This window comes from Ictalurus punctatus, chromosome 12 (genome assembly GCF_001660625.3).
Source record: "Ictalurus punctatus breed USDA103 chromosome 12, Coco_2.0, whole genome shotgun sequence".
NCBI lineage: Eukaryota > Metazoa > Chordata > Actinopteri > Siluriformes > Ictaluridae > Ictalurus > Ictalurus punctatus.
In genome coordinates this window covers 23,721,211-23,741,007 of record NC_030427.2, presented here as the reverse complement: position 1 = coordinate 23,741,007, position 19,797 = coordinate 23,721,211, and the positions used below count along the sequence as shown (strand labels likewise).

The 19,797-nt window shown below is 35.9% G+C and overlaps 1 protein-coding gene across 10 annotated transcripts in view; it reads right to left on the bottom strand.

Annotated features, from left to right (window-relative positions):
• adgrb2 (adhesion G protein-coupled receptor B2) overlaps positions 1–19,797 on the bottom strand; it is a 442,839-nt gene that overhangs the window by 38,828 nt on the left and 384,214 nt on the right. For 9 of the 10 annotated variants that reach the window (XM_047158787.2, XM_047158793.2, XM_047158786.2 and 6 more), the window contains 4 exons: positions 14,551–14,643; positions 6,859–6,898; positions 6,647–6,661; positions 4,967–5,688 (listed from right to left, as the gene is read on the bottom strand). In XM_047158787.2, the coding sequence (XP_047014743.1) occupies positions 4,967–5,688; positions 6,647–6,661; positions 6,859–6,898; positions 14,551–14,643 (870 nt within the window). The remainder of the gene's footprint in view (positions 1–4,966; positions 5,689–6,646; positions 6,662–6,858; positions 6,899–14,550; positions 14,644–19,797) is intronic. The other variant, XM_047158788.2, reaches the window with a different exon arrangement.

The window sequence follows — 19,797 nt, the reverse complement described above, 5'->3', positions numbered from 1 at the left end:
GAAATTGTCACACCAGATTCTAGAGTCTTATCCAAAATCCCTGCTAGCAGTATGATTTATAACACTTGAACAGTGAATTCTGGAGCAGTATGGTGCATATCATATCTTCGCGCCGCCGCACAAATGTTTAGTTTTATCTAGAGTTTTACTGCACATTATATAACACGTTGTCAAATAAAAAATTACAGACCACAAAGTAACAAGCTGGTCTGCAGTCATGTCAATGAGTCCAAGCACTTTCATAACACCTATAAAACTAAAATGAGCATGGAATGGTTGATGCTGTGATGTCAAAGTTGTAAAGAAAAAAAAACATATATATATATATATATATATATATATATATATATATATATATATATATATATATATATATGTGGATAAGGCCTAAGATTTATAAGAAGAACCAATGGGACATTAGTGTCACTCCAGTTAGAGACAAGCTGCTTACTATTTTCAACTGTACTTAAAGTTGGACAGAGGAACACGTAAGGCAGATCTCAGTTATCAGTATTCAGTGAGCACTACTGCCAGTAAATATTTTTACAATATTCAGTGACCCCTCATATTATTATGAGCAAATTATTTTTATCTTCTCAAATGATTTCAGTACAGCATAATGAATTTAAATTGGCAAATCAAGAGTTTATGACACTATACATTTATAAGATGATTCTGCAGTTAAACAACAATTAGGACTTAGTCTGAATGACCATTGTGTGCGAGAGGGAACACATTTAACTGAATGGAATATTTTTCATGTACAGATCTTATATTATATATATAATCCACCAAAGCAGGTGTGCATTGCACGATTTTAATGCACGACATGGAGTCAAAAAACCATCTGATGTGAAGCATGTGCAATACCCCAGACAAATCGTGTAATGCGCACCTAGCCATGGATTATCCTGCTTATACCATGGCCATTTGCCAGCACTGACAAGTTGAAGCTGTCACTGATGTTTGAGTGCAAAATTTGACTGAAAGAATAAAACTAATGGTTAATTTTAGTTAGTTATTTTATATACAGGTCATCAGATCTGTTCTGTCTGCTCTAAATCATATACAGAAATAAAGTAGTGTTATAAGATTACATCTATTTGAATGAATTATAATAAATAGTTATTAGAGAGAGAGAGAGAGAGAGAGAGGGAGAGAGAGAGAGAGAGAGGGAGAGAGAGAGAGATAGAGAGAGAGAGAGAGAGAGAGAGCGCATGTGTGAATTATCTGCGTCTGTGCCGCATCTCTACTAACAATGAAGTTGTGAGTTGAAACTTTTGGCACTGAATTAACATAGGTTTAGCACATTTTTGCTATCACATTTGTTTAAACTGGCTATATTTTTAGCTATCAATTCGATGAAATACATTTGTTTTCTTAAAGTAGAAATATAAAAAATATTTTATATGCTGAAAAACCCAATTTTGGTCAAAAACAAAAAGAGCTCTAGAGTTCCAAACAAAAATAAATCTATTTTTCTAAGTGACAAATGACCTTTATTTTTATATTTTAATACACCACCATTAATGATAATGTCAAAGCAGCTCTACACCAAAAGGCTAAAAGCACATTTTTATGTGTCTACTTCCTGTATTCACACTGTGGGATGCTCTTTAATTAAAGAGCACTGCACAACAAATAGATGTGTGTGTGTAACACAATATGACATTTCTTAAAGTTTAAAACTTGCTTCCTAAAAGCATCCCATGTGACCAGCACCCCTGTAAAACCAGCTATGGTTCTGTGTGTGTGTGTGTGGTGTGTCTCTTCTAATAAAGCAGGACAGAACCCATGCACTTCCTTTGGCATTGCATGTTTCACCTCACTCCGTCCGTCTCTAAGGGACCATGTTTAATTATAGACCCACAGACACACATGTATAACTCACATATGGATGAAGAAATACACAACTCAAGACTGGACAGACAGCAATTTGACAGGGTTTTTGGAAAAAATATAAAATAGGGCTATTTTGGAGGTTATGACAGTAGCCAGGTGAGGAATGTGAACAGGGATCCAGACACTGAATATGCTACCCAATTATCTATCTGTATAGATAATGATATGATGGTTTTAGATACCACACTCATTTCATAACCATGGATGATTAAAAGCTCACCTGCTAATCTAATATGTATATAATATTATATGAATCATATAATGTATGAGGCTGCTGATTGTATGTACAGTATTGTATGTCACTTATTTATGTCTAAAACTATTCAGTAAGTTTTAGTTTGGTTGTGTTTGGAACTGCTATTTTTGCCTCATTATTCTTGTCTTGTCATTTCAAATAATCCCCAACTACATGTCTGTTGTCCCTTCTACCTGTCACCTTTCTGCCATCCCATTCCCTTCATTCCTGTATACAGAGTCCACTACAAAAAAGTTTTTATTTTATTTTCCCGATCATGCCATAATAATAATATGCCAGATAATTGATTAATTGAGTCAATAATATTTATCATGCACAGACAACAATTAGCACTTGTATTATTTGATTAAAATGTAGGGTGTCACAACAACGAAAAAAATATGAAGCTAATTGTCACACCTCATGGTTTCCATGGCGATAAGCATTGCATGTTTATGTTTTGGTTTCTGTTTGGGTCCTGTCTCAAACCCCCACCCATTCCACCCATCATTGTGTTCATCTTTTTGGCATTAACTCATTTACTGTATTTGTTTGTCTACTTATACCTTGATGTTTCTATGTGAAGTGTACTTGTGTATTTACAGTGAGGGGAAATAAGTATTTATAAAACTTGTTTTTGTTATTTAATATACCTCCAGTGCACACATACTGTATATCCTCTTCAAAAGACACATGATGTCTGTTAATTTTGTAATTAATCATAAGCACAAACAAATGTCAAAAAACAAAACTGACAGGGAAAAAGTATTTACACTTAAAATTATGTAACTGCAAATTACACAACAATTGTCAACAAGTAGCAATGTGAAGGTAAAGGATTTTTCTAGTTCTCAGTGACTGCATTATTAAATATCACTCAAATGGAAAAAAGCTACAGAGCCATGGTAAAGACCTTAAACATTTCAGTCAACACAACTGGTTTGATAATTTTCAGGTGGAAATTCATGAAACCAGAAATAATCATCTCTGAAAAGTTAATATTTCACAACAAGGTCTCAGACTAATGATAAGAAAGGTAAGAGAGTAGTCAAGAGTAACAGGATGATCTAAAAGCAGCAGGAACAAGCATCAGTTACACAGATAACAAAAAGCAATGAATGACACCACAATTGTCTCCACTGCCATGCAAAACTCCTCCCCTAAAAAAGAAGCACATAGATGAATGTCTAAAAGAATATAGACAAATCAAAACTCTTTCGAAACAATATGTTCGGATCAGTCGAAACAAAAAACGGAATAATTTTTTTGCAATAATTCAGCTCATCATGTTTGGAGAAAGAATGGTTGTGCATTTGATCCCAAGAACAGCATACCACACATAGAAACACGGGGTTGGGAGCATCATGATATGGGGCTGCTTCTCTGCCAATAGTACTGTCGCATTATATGTCATTAAGGAAACATGAATGGACTGATATACCAAGAAAGGAGACTTTAATGTCATCAGCCAAGAATCTGGGGATAAGATGGACATTTCAACAAGACAACGAGCCCCAACACACAGCCAAAATAACTCAAGAAGGCCTTGCACAAATTAATTCCAATGGAAATTTATGAAGGATTTTGAAATTACATATTCACCAGAGCACCCCTCGTAACCTTGGGGAATTAAAGGCAATTTGCCAAGAGAGATTGGCCAAAGTTGAACCACAGCACTGCAAAAATCTAATTACCTGTTACCATAGATGTCTCAAGTCTGTAATTGCCAAGAACAGCTTTGCAGCAAAGTACTAATTGTACAAATTTTTAATTTGTGGTTTCGGAATACTTTTTTTTTTTTTTTTTTTTTACCACAAATTGATTTCATATAGTTTTATTTCAATATTTGTTCAATGCTTATGAATACATACATACATTTTTGTTCATATTTATAAGCAGTCAAAACACATCATGTGTGTAAATTTAAAATGGACATATACACTGTAATTATACTAAATAATTATTTTCCCTCACTGTATGTTGTTAAATTTGGGCCTATTACCATGTTTCCTGGTTTCAATTCTCACCTGTTCTTCCAATAATGATCATGGTTATTGCAGTATGTTACTGCATACCATAGTTTTGACCCCCATTTTGGACTTTAATGATGTTTCATGCTTGGCCCTAAATAAAACATGCACCAAACACATGTACTTGTGTCTTGCATCACTCAATATCATGTTGTATTAATGGCGGGTGAACTCGATATTCCAACAGAACAAAAACCAGAGAAGTCTTATTTGTGGTTGCAAAATGGTGGAATGATTGCCCATTTGTCTATATATGCTTCTATATATGTCTTCTTTTCATCTGCTATTATCTATGGAGGTCATTGACTTATACAATAATAGTTTAAATACTTCATGACTACTGTTTGTAACATTGCATGTGCACTAGTGCCAATCCTTAAGATGTGCCTCTTTCTTTTGCTCTTTTTTTTGCTTGTAAAGTGTTATTGTCACCTGCAGCAAAGAGTCTCTTTTTCACAAATTATAGGTTAGTTCCTTATCTTCTCAGCAAGAAGAATTATATCATTGATTTGGACAACCTGTAAGACACTTTTGGCAAATGTTTCTGCCAAATATTAACTGTCTCATTTGGAAACAATGTAACACTGAATATTTCATACCTACAGTATTATACTTTGTATTTGTTTTTGATAAATTATGAAAGAAAAACATCTTGGTAGTCAACTCAGTGCTTTGCAGGAAGATTATACACTACAAGATTGCTGCCAGTTTCTTTCTTGTAATTACAGATGGCCTTGTCCCAAATTTAACAGGACAAGTTTAAACCAAGGTGCCAAGAAAAGGGCTGAACTTTACTTACTTCTAGGGAGCCAGCTGAGACATTGGCATTGGCACTGCCCAAATTGCGGGGCAGGGTCCTGGTGCGTTCTGCCTTGCCGGAAGTGAAGATCTGCCTGATGGATGGCCGGCTTTGTTTCACTTGCAGTGTGTGGGCACTGGCGAGGCTGGGTACTTGCTTAACAGGTCCATAGGATCGGTGCAGACCTACACCAACATGGTCCACAGTGGCAAAGTCTGCTGGGAATGGCTCGCTCTCGGCCGGGTGAAGGGTCATGGGTGAAGGGGGTGGAGGAAAAGGTGGGTCTTCTACGCTGATATTGAGAGGTTTTTCATTTTCCTGTATCAGTTTGGGCTTGAGGCTGACCGTCCGCCGTGGTAACACCATGTAGTCCCCTTCGCCACCCCCTACACCGCTTGCTGGGTCAGTGGCAGCAGTAGATGGCCGTGCCCAACTCAATGCACTCTCTGTGCACAGGTAGACTGGTGCAGAACGTTGGTGCTGCCCCTGCTGTTCCACATTGACCTCCTTTTTCCGGGGCGTCTCGTTGAGCTCATTCAATGTGCCCAGAGTTGGCACTTGAGCCAAGAGGTTGGGCGGGGGGATGTTGCCAGGCAGACTGCTAAAGTTGATGCCTTCTTGATGGGTAGCTAACTTGGGATCGTCCTCATCGTCCAGGGAAATGCGTGACAGTGTGCCTGTGATGCTAGCTGGGTTGCATGTGTTCACCTCCTTGAAGATGACTGAGGGAGAGAAAGGAGGAGGAAAGAGAGAGAGAAAGGAAAAGAGAGGGCCCAAAAGGAGGGAGGACAAGAAAGAGAGAATGCACACAAAGGCAAGAAGAGAGGAAGAGACAGAAGCAGAGGTCGACAAGACAGACGGCAAGAGACCGCAGAGCAAAAAAATGAACCCGAATGTGTAGATATTTAAGATTGATAGAGGCCAGTGAGGAAAGAATAAATGATGGGAGGATAATAAGAAAGATAAGAGAGAGAAAATGAACACATTGGAAAGGAAGACCCGCCCCACCCCCGGCGCCCCATTGTTTATTGTTATATCATAACATGCAGGTGTGGAGAAACAAAACAGAAGTGAGGCACAGTGAGGTTGAAATTTCACAGATTTGCATGCACAGAAAAATTCAATAATCCTCTTGGAGGAAAAGGATTCAACATCTTATCATCTTAACAACATACACTCTAAAAGATTCTCATCATCTTATAACTACTGCTTGATCATATACCGTGGTATAGTTTTGTAATATTTTCTTAGTTCACTGGCATCACAAACATGAAGAGTACAAGCTAAATGAAGCCACATGTCTGAGAAGTATTGCAGTATAAATTAGCTTCAGCTTAACTTCATTTTAACATTTATGTTCACCAAACAAACAAAGTCTAACCTGAAAAACAAAAATAATAATATTCCAAATAATAATGTGCATGTCTCTAGCCTTTACTTGCACACTAGTTATGTATTTTGGTCGTTGAGTAAACTGCTTGACTAAATAACCAATTTTAAATTCAATCTTTCAGGACTTTTGCCTTGCACTGAATATGATATACTTTATTTATCGCAATTAAAGAGTAAATGTAATATTATGCTGTGATTTTGATTCAGAATAATACAAAAATAATCTATTTTAATTTAAATGAAAAAAATGAAAAAAAAAAAAAAAACAAGAAGAAACTTAAAACTTACATGGATGTCCTCTCTCTGCAAACGATGGGAAGACAATGTTAAGCAAAGTTACTAATAATTCACCAAACAAATCACCACTGCCGATGTGTTCATTAAAAAAAAAAATGACATGGAAACTGAAGAGTAACGCACAGACGAGGCAGACAGAGAGAGAGAGAGCTATTGATAGAAGAGGGAATGAGAAAATAACTGAAAGACAAAGAAATACTTACCTGTTTGACATGCCAAGTCCACGTCTTTCTCAAAATCGGTCTGTGTGGGAGAGTAGTAGAGGGAAAAATGAATCAATATAGGTAAAATAGGGTACAAACTATTATGTTCAACATGACTTCATGAATCACTGTTTGAACTTAAATTTTATTCAGCTGATATTTCTTTCTTATATTTATTTGTAAACCTGGAATATATATTTGGGATGAATACATCATTCAGAATGAACAGATAATGTGTTCTAGATGGATACAAATCCAGAAAGGCATAGGAGATACACCCCCCCCCCCCCCCCCCCCCCCCATTTATTTATTTTATGCAGTGAGAAGAAAAATATGTAGCTTGTGGGACAACAAAAGACAGGCAGGTATATACAGATGTTAACATTGACATATGCTGAAATATCCTTCATATAAATATTAAAGGTGGATATCAGATGCTGTTGTTGCCTCTTAAGGAGTAAATACTCCATTAAGATAATGGAGATAATGGAAGAACTATTTATAATGCTACCTCTGTAGTGCCCCACTGGTTCAACTCTTACTCTTGCACAGAAGTACTGAGACACATACTTGTAAATCATACAAATCAGTCAAGCAATTTTTCCACTGGTGATGACATTCCCACCTCACAATCTCCTCCAAATATTGTGGAATTTGCTTGATTTTGCGTTAATTTCTGCAATGGCAAAATCCCAAGATCCTGAAGGGACAAGTTAACAGTTCTATAGCTATACATCTCGGGGATAGACTATTTGCGAGCAAAAACATTTAGATGTCTATGTCTTTACGTTATTGACAGTTAATTAGGCACTTATTACTGTAACGCTAACTTTGCATTCACATTAGCACACTAAGTGTCATGTCTAGTTTGTTCCTAAGGTTGTAGTTTGCCACTAATGTCCTAGCTTATAAGAATGCACTGTCCAGCATTATGTTTAAGAAAAATTGTAGTAGCCACATATTCTATAACTTCTAGCAAACAAATTATGTAAAATGCATTATGAAAAAAAAAATTGCTTGATTTACCCAACATGACAGGCTTCATACTAACAGATAAAACAAAGCAAGCACTCTGTACAAGCTACTTCCTTCCAGATGTTATTTTTCTTTATGATGTATCTATATACATTTAATGAGAGGTTCTATAAGACAGAATAAGATGAAACCCATTTTTATTTAATTTTTGTACGTCAAACATAACTAAATGCAGGTAATGTAGGAACTAAAGTTTAAGTAAGGAAGTTAAGAACTTCTTCCACACCATCATAGAATTGGTCCAAGAAAGCATTCAAGCCAATTGAGATCATGATGCTTTACTTTCATACCTATTTTGAATAGAATTGAGGAAATTTCAGTTCAAATAAATAGTTGTCTTTGCTGTTTGCTGTGTGAATGTAGGGTTATAGACAATGTAATAATTAGTATTGTGATTTCTATACGAATGATCTCACTGTTCATCTGCTAAGTTACATTTTACTGTCTCTGTTGTCTCTGTCCATTATCAGCATAAAACTTTATTAGAGTGATTGATAATGTTCACAACCACTCCGGTTTGCAAATCTGCAAAAAACAACAACAAAACAAACAAACAAAAAAAGGCAAGGGCTAATAAAAATCAATTACTCTTTAATGCTAACATTGCGGCTTTGCTAATCAAACTGGATATTTACACAAGAAATGTCATATTCATGAAGATTCAGTTAATTTTTTAAAGCTCCTGTGTTTATTTTATGTCATTAATGAAGACTCATTAATGTAAATTTTGATTAACGGCTTCAAATCATTTAATTGCAATGAGTTATTTCAATTTTATATACGGATTATGTTATCCACCAATCCATCCATCCATCCATTTTCTGTACCGCTTATCATACACAGGGTCGCGGGGAGCCTGGAGAATATTCTATTAGACTGAAGGCATGAGGTGGGGGATACCCTGGACGGGGTGCCAACTCATCACAAGGCACAATCGCACACACACCCTTTTAAACACTACGGACAATTTGGAAAGGCCAATCAGCCTACAACACATGTCTTTGGACTGGAGGAAACTGGGGTACCCAGAGGAAGCCCCCGAAGCACGGGGAGAACATGCATGCTCCATACTCACAGGGCGGAGGTGGTAATTAAACCCCCAACCCTGGAGGTGCAAGGCAAATGTGCTAACCATTAAGCCAGGACACACAGAATTATATTCTGTAGTAGAAGCAAAATTGTGTATAAATCTGAAAAATATGTGTGTATACTTACTGTATAGAGGATATATATATATATATATATATATATATATATATATATATATATATATATATATATATATATATATATATATATATATAATGTTGGCTGTATGGAGAGTGTTGTGAATGCTGTATACTGAGCAGAAATGAGCTATTTCTGAAGAGTGTGAGAGGTGGATTGAGAGCACAAAGACAACCTGCATTTGGATGAGTGGAAGGAGCATTTTTAAATGAAAAGTTTTGGTTCAACTATAATAATATAATATTTCACAAGAAAGTCTATTGCAACACCTCCACAATCTATTGCAATACCTCCACAGCAGAAAAAAAAATCTTTAGCAGCAGGGATCATTTCAATATTTCAATATTTATCCTGAATAGAGCTGGATCGAGCATATGGCTGCTGCAAAAAGTACAGCTTGATTAGTACACATTTAAAATTTTAAACAGGTAATATGCAATCAAGTGATCATACACTCAATCATGCCTGTTGGATGGGAACAAATTGGTAGTGATTTTAAAGCTTGAATGCTTCTGATACATGCTGTCAGTGCCTGCAATTGTTTGTATGCTAATACATAAATGAAAACACCAGAAATGAGAGTGTATTGATCAAAAGAATGCGATCAAAAGCGATGAAATATTTTCTAAGCCAGTAAACTGGAGGAAAACATCATCATGGCTCAGTAATATGAACATGGTAATTTTTTCACAACTCTGTAAGAGTGATTTGTGTGTGTGTGTGTGTGTGTGTGTGTGTGTGTTACACTAAAACGCACTTGAATTCACAGAAACCAGTCGACACTTGTTTAACCTGACACTCAATGAACTTGAAGTAAAACCTGCTGACTGCAAGCTACTTATCTAATTAGCCATCTAATCTGTTCACACTATGCCATTGATTGCACTCTAAAATCCACAACTGGTACTACACACACGAGTTGTTGTACAGCATGCAGTGTTTTGAGCTTCCGACATGATACTGTATTAGATAATATGTTAAGCATAATTTGTTAATAAACTCTATAATTGTAAAAATAATAAAAATTAAAAGGTGAACATTATATATACTAATATACTAATATAATATTTCTCTTATACAACAGCAATTTGCAGCTATAAACAATTATTGCATCCCCAGCCTAAATGTTTATTATTAGTGCAAGATTATGTTGAGCATTCGCCATACAAGTCCTTTTGAATGAGTTATTACTATAGAAACAATAACACGTCATACACATTGCGCATTTACAGGTATATTAAACCTGTGATGTGAATCAGCCAGCACTACTGTCAGAGGTACTGTTGCTGAAAATAAATATCTTCTGGCCAATCAGCTTTGAGAATTCAACAGTGCTGTTCTAAAAGTACTAGCCATTTTAGCTATTTTAGTATTAGCCATTTTGCTCTACATTCATAACCATATTTCTATGAATCAGTCTCTCCAGGATTTAGTGATTGTAGAAATGAACGCAAAATCAAGCAAACACCGTTAAATTCGGAGGAGCCTGCAATGTTTAAAAATGACCACAGATTTTCCACAGATTTCCAAAGGTCATGATGCACCATGTGACATCATCGCAACGTGCATTCAGCCAAAGCTCTCTTAAATTCATATGCATCAAACATGAGAACAGCTAAAAGGTCTAATTTACCAACAAACATCACTGCAAAAGACCATGCAAAACAATTTCATGCAATTACAATTTTGCTAATTCAAGTAGTTTTCTGTAAAAAAAAAAAAAAAAAAAAAAAAAAAAAAAATTGCATCGCACATTCTGAAAAAAGCCACAGCAAAATCTTTTTTTTTTTTTTTTTTTTTCTCTGCAACAATCACAGAAGAAATCACTGAAATGCTGTATTAGGCTGGTCAATTATCTCTGCAATTTTATGAAGAAAGACATGCTTTAAAGATCTACGGATACAATTAAGATATTTGTCCTGTGTTGTTGAATTCAACCTTCATAAACAGAATCCACCACATCCAGGTTAAAATTATTCAAAATGACCCATAAACTGGAAGAGCTTATGATCTCAGGTCACAAGGGTGCAATGCTAAGTGCACTCTCTGAAGCCTGGGTCTAAAATACCACCAGAGGAAAGCGTAAAGCAGTGAACTTCAGCTGAACTTCCAAATTCGTAGACTTTATAGCCTCTCCTGCATCTCTAAGTCTATCTGTCTCACTGACCAACTCTTGGAACTGACAATACAATAGATTATCTGCTTTTTCTCTCATTGCTGACTGCTATTATAATTTCACATCGCATCAATACTTCATCAAGACTTTTATTTCACTTTTATTCTTCATGAATTTTCAATCCAGATTCATTCAATTTCATTAATCTAAGACTGTTCCTGAATATATGACTCATCCAGATTACAGCAAGCTGAGACATATTTCAAATAAATAAGCCATCCTTCTGATTATACTGTAATAAGTTTAATCTTGACCACGGATCAGACGCAGGACTGCCTTGAAGTGTGTGGGTGCAAACTAAAAGCATGATGTAGTTTTGGTGAAATATTCAAATCTAAGCGCACTGCAGTAGAAAGGAAAAAAAAAAAACAATAACAACAACAACATGGCTCTTCTGTAAGACTAAAAACACTAATGGAAACAGATTTATCACTTTTTCGATGTTTTCACCAATTGCTTGCAAACACTTCAGTTCTAAACAGTCTGACGCAGCCAAAAGAGCATTTAAACTGCCACCCCATATCACTGGTAATGTGAAATATCGATTTGAATTACATTTATCTATTATTTATATTCTGCTTCATGAACATGCATTGCGTGACTGCGTTAAAAGTAGTTTTTTCCACAGCGCTGTTGAATTCTCAAATCTGATTGGTCAGAAGGTTAAATTACATTTCTTCAGCTCGACAGTAGTTCTTCCTGTGACATAAATGATAGGCTTATATTACCACGCAAAACCTACGACTGGAGACTCCTTCCATAAATGTTAAATACACATTTCCTTACAGAAAGCTTCAACATACTAATGAGCAGACATTTCTTTTTGCAAAATAACAAAATGCTTGTTTATCTATTTAGTATTAGGCTTAGGTTATGTGCTTGTTCTAGTCATGTATATTTTACTTATTCCACTGAGTGGTGTAACAGGGGAGCAATAGCCCTTCTTTTGAAACTCAAAACCCAAACATATATAGCCCTCTCTTTTTGTTCCAACCAAAAATATGACCCCTGTGGAATCCTGAATGCCTGAATGATGGTACAAGATGAGCAGATTTAATATAAAAAGCCTAGATCCTGCTTAGATCTAAAAGTGAGACATTAACAGTGCCACTCTCTTTCTGACAGCAACTTTCCAGGTGACTTGAAGATTTTTGAGAAAATGCCAGAGCATTTGGATGTAAGAATCACTGACATATTAAAGCAAAAGAAAACGGAATGAAGAAATACTGTGCTCAGATAATACTGTATGTGTTATTTTATTTTATTGGGAATTATGCAGGTATGGTTATTGAAGCTGGCTAGGTGACTTTACAATATAGTTTTGTATAGTGAGTTTAATACTGATGTAATTCAGCTATGTCATGTGGTTACGGTGTTTTTGCATTAAGCTTGTACTTTATTATATGTAATTGTGATTTTATGTAATCCTATTATTGCTGTTGTTAACTCTAGTGTGATTCATTATTAGGCAATAGTAGTACAATTTTAGCTCACGACTTTATAATCATTCTGTCATGAATTTACATTAGCCTACATCTACATCACTACAAAAATCAGTCCAACATGAAGTGAGTTAAAGCTGGGTAGACATGCATCTCTCTGTAAACTTGCATTGACCTCTGAGCAAGGCTCGTCATCTCTGCTAACTGTTCCATCCATCCATCTATACCGCTTATCCTACAGGGCGTGGGGGACCTGGAGTCTATCCCAGGGAGCATCGGGCACAAGGTGGGGTACATCCTGGATGGGGTGCTAATCCATTTTAGGGCACAATCCCCTGCAAACTCTTATTAAAGTTCAACATGACCTTCATCAGCTGTGCAAGCAAAGCTTCTAAAGCTTTAGGAGTTGCAACCAGTAGATATTTGAAATGGTTCGCTCTCTTGCCATTTTATTAGGTACCCTTGCTCACTCATTCAATTATCATTTAATGTTTAAGTCAATGTATTGTTTACACTCACAATATCAGCCAATCACTGGGCAGTTGTGAAATCCATAAAATCATGCCGATACAGGTCAAGAGCTTCAGTTAATGTTCACATTAAACATCAGAATGAGGAAAACACTGTGATCTCAGTGACAGTGCCAGACAGACTGGTTTGTGCAGCCAACTTTTGATATCCTGGGATTTCATGCACAAAGGTCTAACAGATGGCCAGAATGATCTGAGCTTACAGGAAAGCTATCATGAATCAAATAAGCACTATTTACAACTGCGGTGAGCAGAAATGCATCTTAGAACGAACAACACATTGGACCTTCTGGCAGATTGACTATAACAGCAGAAGACAACACTCCTGTCAGGTTTCCACTCCTGTCAGTCAAGAACAGGAAGCTACAATGGACACAGGCTGACTGAAGCTAGACAGTTGAAGATTGGAAAAATGTTGCCTGGTCTGATGAATCTTTCTGCTCCAAAATGCAGATGGTAGACTCTGTGACCTGACTGGTTGATTGTATGAGGTTCATTCTTGTTCCCTGGTTGCCTTTATAGATTTATTTTTCCAATATAATTCCAATGTCAGATTTCTTTTTGTGTCTGTGTTTTGGGGTGTTCTATATTTAATGAATTTCAGCACATTTATTTTGTTTATTTGTTTGTTTGTTGTCAGTTTTTGGCTGATATTAGCTACACAGTTCATATATAGCTATACTGTCTACACTGTTCATTAATAAGTATATCACATTTATATCTGAGTTTGTTCCATGTATTTGGGCTGAATAATGTTTTTAGGTGTTAAATAAATGCAACAATTAAACATTAACATTAAATTTTAATGTTTTGGAAAAGAAAGAATCCTTGGCAGTTCAAATGGGGTTAAGAGATACAATATATGAATGCCTGATTGTATTCCAGTCCTGGCATTGGGCAATGAGTGGTGAGGGCATGGGAATAGATAATGATTATGCCTGTGGCTATAGCTATGCCTGTGGTTCTGGTTGTCAAAGAAGGAATAAAAGGGAGAAGGAAAAGAACACAGAGGACTCTCTTTAACTAGAGACATTTAGAAGGAAAATTTATCATCCCCATTATTATCTACTGATCTGACCTATTGAAAATAAAAAAGCAATCATACAAGAATAAAAATAAATGGATGAAGAAAGTTAATGAAAATGAAAAGGTTGATAATGTGGACATTTTGTAGACTTTTTAATGATAAACACAAATTAAAACCTGTAGTTCTCTAATGCTTTATATTTTCATGTCACGTGAAGTGTATGAAGAGGATGAGGTGAAATGAGATGCTATTCACCATGATCTGCACCTGGCCGTTTTTGCAGGAGTCGGGCGAATTTTCACTGTCGTCCTTACATCCACCCATCCTACAGCGCACAGCATCCTGTACCTGAGAGAGAGAGAGAGAAAGAGAGAGAGAGAGAGAGAGAGAGAATGAGAGATAGACAGATTATAATCTAAATCTATAATGTCACCATCCACTTTATTAGAAATTAGTAGCAGCAGCACAGTGCATAATGTCATGCAGATACAGGTCAAGAGCTGAAGTTAAAGATTAGAAAAACCGGTCTTTTCCCATTACATTCAATTTCAAGTTTCAGTGAACCTGTGCCCATTGTAGCCTCAGACTTCTGTTCTTGGCTAACATGAGTGGAACCTGCTGTTGTAGCTCATCTGCCACATGGTTTTGTGCTTTTTCAGATGCGTTTCTTTTCACCACAGTTGCAAAGAGTGCTTCTTTGAGTTACCAGAGCCTTCAAACCAGACTGGCCATCCTCCTCTGAGCTCTCTCATCAACAAGGTACTTTTGCCTGCTCACTAGATGTTTTTTTTTTGTTGTTGTTGATCACATTTCCCCCATTCTGATGTTTGATATGAAAATTAACTGATGCTTTGGAAACTGTGACGGCATGATTTTCTGAAATCCACTCAAGAGGAAATGATCATGACATTTAACAAAACTACGTTTCCATCTTATGATATGCTGCAGCCATGGACAAACTATATAAAACCAACACTGATATAAAAAGTTTTCAGCCTAGAGGGATTCAACTGATTAATATGTATGAATTCTTTAAAAAAAGGAGTGTCCAGTTATAATGGTGCTCCATTCCTTTCAGTATTAAATAGAAATTTTCATCAGCATAATGGGAGAAGGTATCTCTTTTTAGGTTGTCTTAAAAAAAGAAATAGAGAACTCCAGGCAGAAACATGACAATGTAATTAAACGGTATTTCTTCTATTTAGCTAAATATGAATACTAAGCACTGAAGGATGAGGCCAAAATTCAGAAAAGAAGCTCAGCATTACACTTCCATTCTCGATGATATGTGGATATAAGTGCTCCCTGCTGTATGCACACTTTCTTACTCAATCTGCTCATTACTCCTGATTGAAAGACTTTAATTATCCATTGTTTATTAAACTGCATATTCATTTTATTATCCGTCCTGTTTATCGGCCCTGCTAGGACATCAAGATCGAACGTTCTGATATATCCGTAACATCTCAGAAGGAAATGTGTGGAAGGAAGCGTAAACAATACCTTCCAAGGCCCTGTTTATTGCTAACACAGAACTAATAATGATAATAAGTATGCTGGAGACGGAGACAGACCTGACTCACAAAGCAGAATCTATCACTTTAATCTAGTTAGGGGTGCAATCGAGGCAGGGTGGCCTGATGAGATTCCTAATGAAACTTTGATATGAGTTTATACCCCTGAGTGAGGAACCTTCTGCATAGTCAATGCTTACACATCCTTTAAATAATAAGAGCACTAATGACACCATTAATGACAGCGAACTTGAAATAGCCTATTTCTCCTGATGCCTTATAACATTAAATTTAGGTCAATATTCATTTGCATCACAGTTTCTTCCATAAAAATATAAAATATGCATTGCTATGACCTCACTAGAGCAACTAAATATATATTGTAAAATAAAAATAGCTATTATGAAATTAAAAATGTGAAAAATAAGAACATATTGCTATAATTATGAATACACCCCATTCTGTTCTGTCTTGCTTTCTAGTGTTATATTTTTCTTATTTATTCCTATACTATCCTTTCGTGCTTCATATTTTTTCCTGCTTGGTATCCTTAGAATGGCCTCCAACTGATGGTCTGGATACATTTTATGTGCTAGTTATTACAGTCTGAGTGCACATTCTTTCTCCGATGTTTACAATAATCTGCTTTTCCACAGTTAACAACGTTATTATGTAGAAATACTATTCAATGATGCTACAGAAATATGCAGCATGAGCACATTTAAAATGCCTATATTTACCACGCTACGTCTCACATATACAGCCCCCTCTGAAACTATATGAACAGCAAGGCCAATTCTATTGTTTTCGCTATACATTTAAGACATTTGGATTTGAGATCTAAAGACGAATATGAGACGATAGATCAGAATTTCAGCTTTCATTTCTTCATATTTACATCTAGGTATGTTAAACAACTTAGAACATGGCACCTTTTGTTTGAACCCACCCATTTCAAGTGATCAAAAATTTTGGATCATTTAACTGATACCATGTTTCTTGTTACCCAGGTTTAAAGAATTGTTTAAAGAATGAATGGCTCTGCATGTCTACTCTTGGGTTGAGCCCTAGATTATACCTGTGAAGACTGAATTTGTTGTTTAAAAAAGGGTAAACCAACATGAAGATCAGAGAAAAGCAAGCCATTTTGAAGCTGAGAAAAGAGGGAAACTCTATCAGAGCCATTGCACAAGCATTGGGCACAGCCAATACAACAAATTGAAATGTCCTGAAAAAGAAAGAAACCACTGGTGTATTAGCAACCAGACATGGAACAGGTTGGCTAAGGAAACTAACAGCAGATGATGACAGAAACATTGTGAGAGCTGTGAAGAACAACACAAAAATACCAGTCAATGACATCACCAAGAACCTTCACAGGGCAGAGGTGAAGGTATCACAATCCACCATTCAAAGACTTTGAGAACAGAAATATAGAGGCCATACCACAAGATGCAAACCACTGATCAGCAGAACGAATCAGAAGGCCAGATTGGAATTCGCAAAGAAATACAAAGATGAGCCACAAAAGTTTTGGAACAAAGATTAACCTCTACCAATGTGATGGAGGAAGAAAGGATCTGCTCATGATCCAAAACATACAAGCTCATCAGTCCAAGCCACATCCCCAGCCTTCACTATGAAAGGCATAATTTTGTACTTGTGTATAAAAGCATCATGCAGAATATCTAATGTGTTCATAGAATCGCACAAAGCAATGCAATACGTTAGTCTACGACTGATGCGCCCTAGGATCCTAGCACATACCAACTACAGATGATACACTTTGATGTAGAGAACAATTAGTAGTGTATACTTATCCATTTGGCCATCGCATTGTCAGATTTAAATGTAACATTAATGATACAGATTGAGCGCAACATATTTAATACTTTATGTCATGTTTTACAGTACACATCTCTCCATGTCTCTATCTATCTATGCTCCGTCTCCTTGCTGTCTCTCATTCTCTGTGATAATTGTCATTTCTCTTTCTCCTGAGTTGTCTATACCACCTAACTGGGTGTAATTTACACATCAAACTGGGTGGGCTTTGCAGGATACCGACACACTTGCTAGGTTGCTCTCTGTTCTCTTGTTATGCAAAAAAGCTATTAGGGATTACATCGAATGCTTGTCGGGGATTTTCATGTATTTAGCAAAAATAATTCCGGATTTATCTTACTCTAATACCCAGTTTTTTTGGTATTGATTTCAAATATGTATATGGCTTAGTGATTTAGCACTTCTATTTCCCCCTGAAACCAAATTAGTATTTTGTGATATGCCTGGAATGTGAAACTCAGCCAACTTCAACATGTGCTAGGGAATTGGATCAAAGCCTTGATGCATTGTGGGTATGGGCATGCTGCAGTTGCCATGTATGAAAATTTAGCATGCACTTTCTGACTCAGTCATAATGTTCTGATCCTCATAATCCCACTATGGTGATTTGGAGCAACAATATGGTGCAGGTTCGTGATTTTTTTTTACTAATCCTCAATTACATCCAGTTTTACTGCTTGTTTTCTGAAAGCTAATCCAAAAATAACACAATAAATTAGGACACAAATGCATATATGCATTACCCCTGGCCTATTTTTGACTATATTTGCTTTATTTGTGAGTAGTCTCTACAAATTGTAGAAGTAACCCTACATTCTCGGGACATCTGTATGTTACTTAGATATGTAATCACTCGTCGTGTAAATGCTGCACGAATTTTTATATAATTTTAATGTGGATCCAAATGTTGTTTTCTGTAGAGATATGCCATTATAGAGTGTCTTTAAAAGAAAAAGCCATGTTATTTGATAACGATGTTCTATATCTTTGAACGTAGCAAGTATATATGGTTACCTTAAAACAGTAAGAATGTATGTCACAGTAACTACGATTTTGTCATGCGTGTTAGATATAATCTAAACAAAAGTATTTATGGTCAATATTTCCCCAACAACAAGAAGATTATATATTTAGTCAGAGAGTAACAAGTAACTAATGTGAAATCTGCGTGTTAGTCATGTTTTCCTTTTTCTTGTTTCTAATGAGGACTGAATAGCGTCAATGCTGGGGGAAAAAAACAACAACTATTTATTAAACATATTTATACCACAGCATGGATGGATTCTAGAATCTGATTGGAAAGACGGTGTGCATTATATTTTTAACAGCACGGCTCGGAAAGTAGTTCTGGCTGTAACATAAATGAAAGGTTTATATTAATTGCAATAAGATATTATTTCTATAGTACGAACCCATAAACAGGGACTTGAATGTGGACGCTGAGTTTTTTTTTTTTTTTGGAGAGAGAGAGAAAGAGAGAGAGAGAGGGAGAGAGAGTTTATTGTTACTTGATTCTGATTAGTTGGAAGGTGTGCAGTCAACCCATTAAATGCAAAGGTTCCAGTCAGTTTAATCACCATTCTAAATTAATGTGCTGCCTATAAATAAGTGTAACCATAGTAACATACAGTTATATTAGTAGAGATGCGGCACAAATGTAGATAATCTCTCTCTCTCTCTTATAATGTAGAGATAAGTGAAATCCTATCACACTATTTTATTTCTGTGTATGATTTACATAAGGCATAATTCTAACAGTTATTTTTACCCTTTCAGTCACATTTTGCACAGCAAACATCAATGACAGCTTTAACTTGTCAAAGCTAGCAAATGACCGTGGTATAAGCAAGATAATCCATGGCTAGGTGTGCATTACACAGACATATTTTTAATTAATACATTTATAAAAAAAATAAAAAAAAAACATTATAAAAATAAAAACATTGTAATCTTTGGCAAAACACTGTGGTATACATATGTGTCAGCGATAAATATAAATATATCAAAAGAATCTTGTTTTTTTTTTTTCTCCCAATAAAAACAGCAGATGAAACAATCGATTTAAGAGTCCGGAATGATTGACAGTTGTGCAGAAGTTGTGTATGTTCACATAGTAATAAAATGTATGTGTAACATCTACACG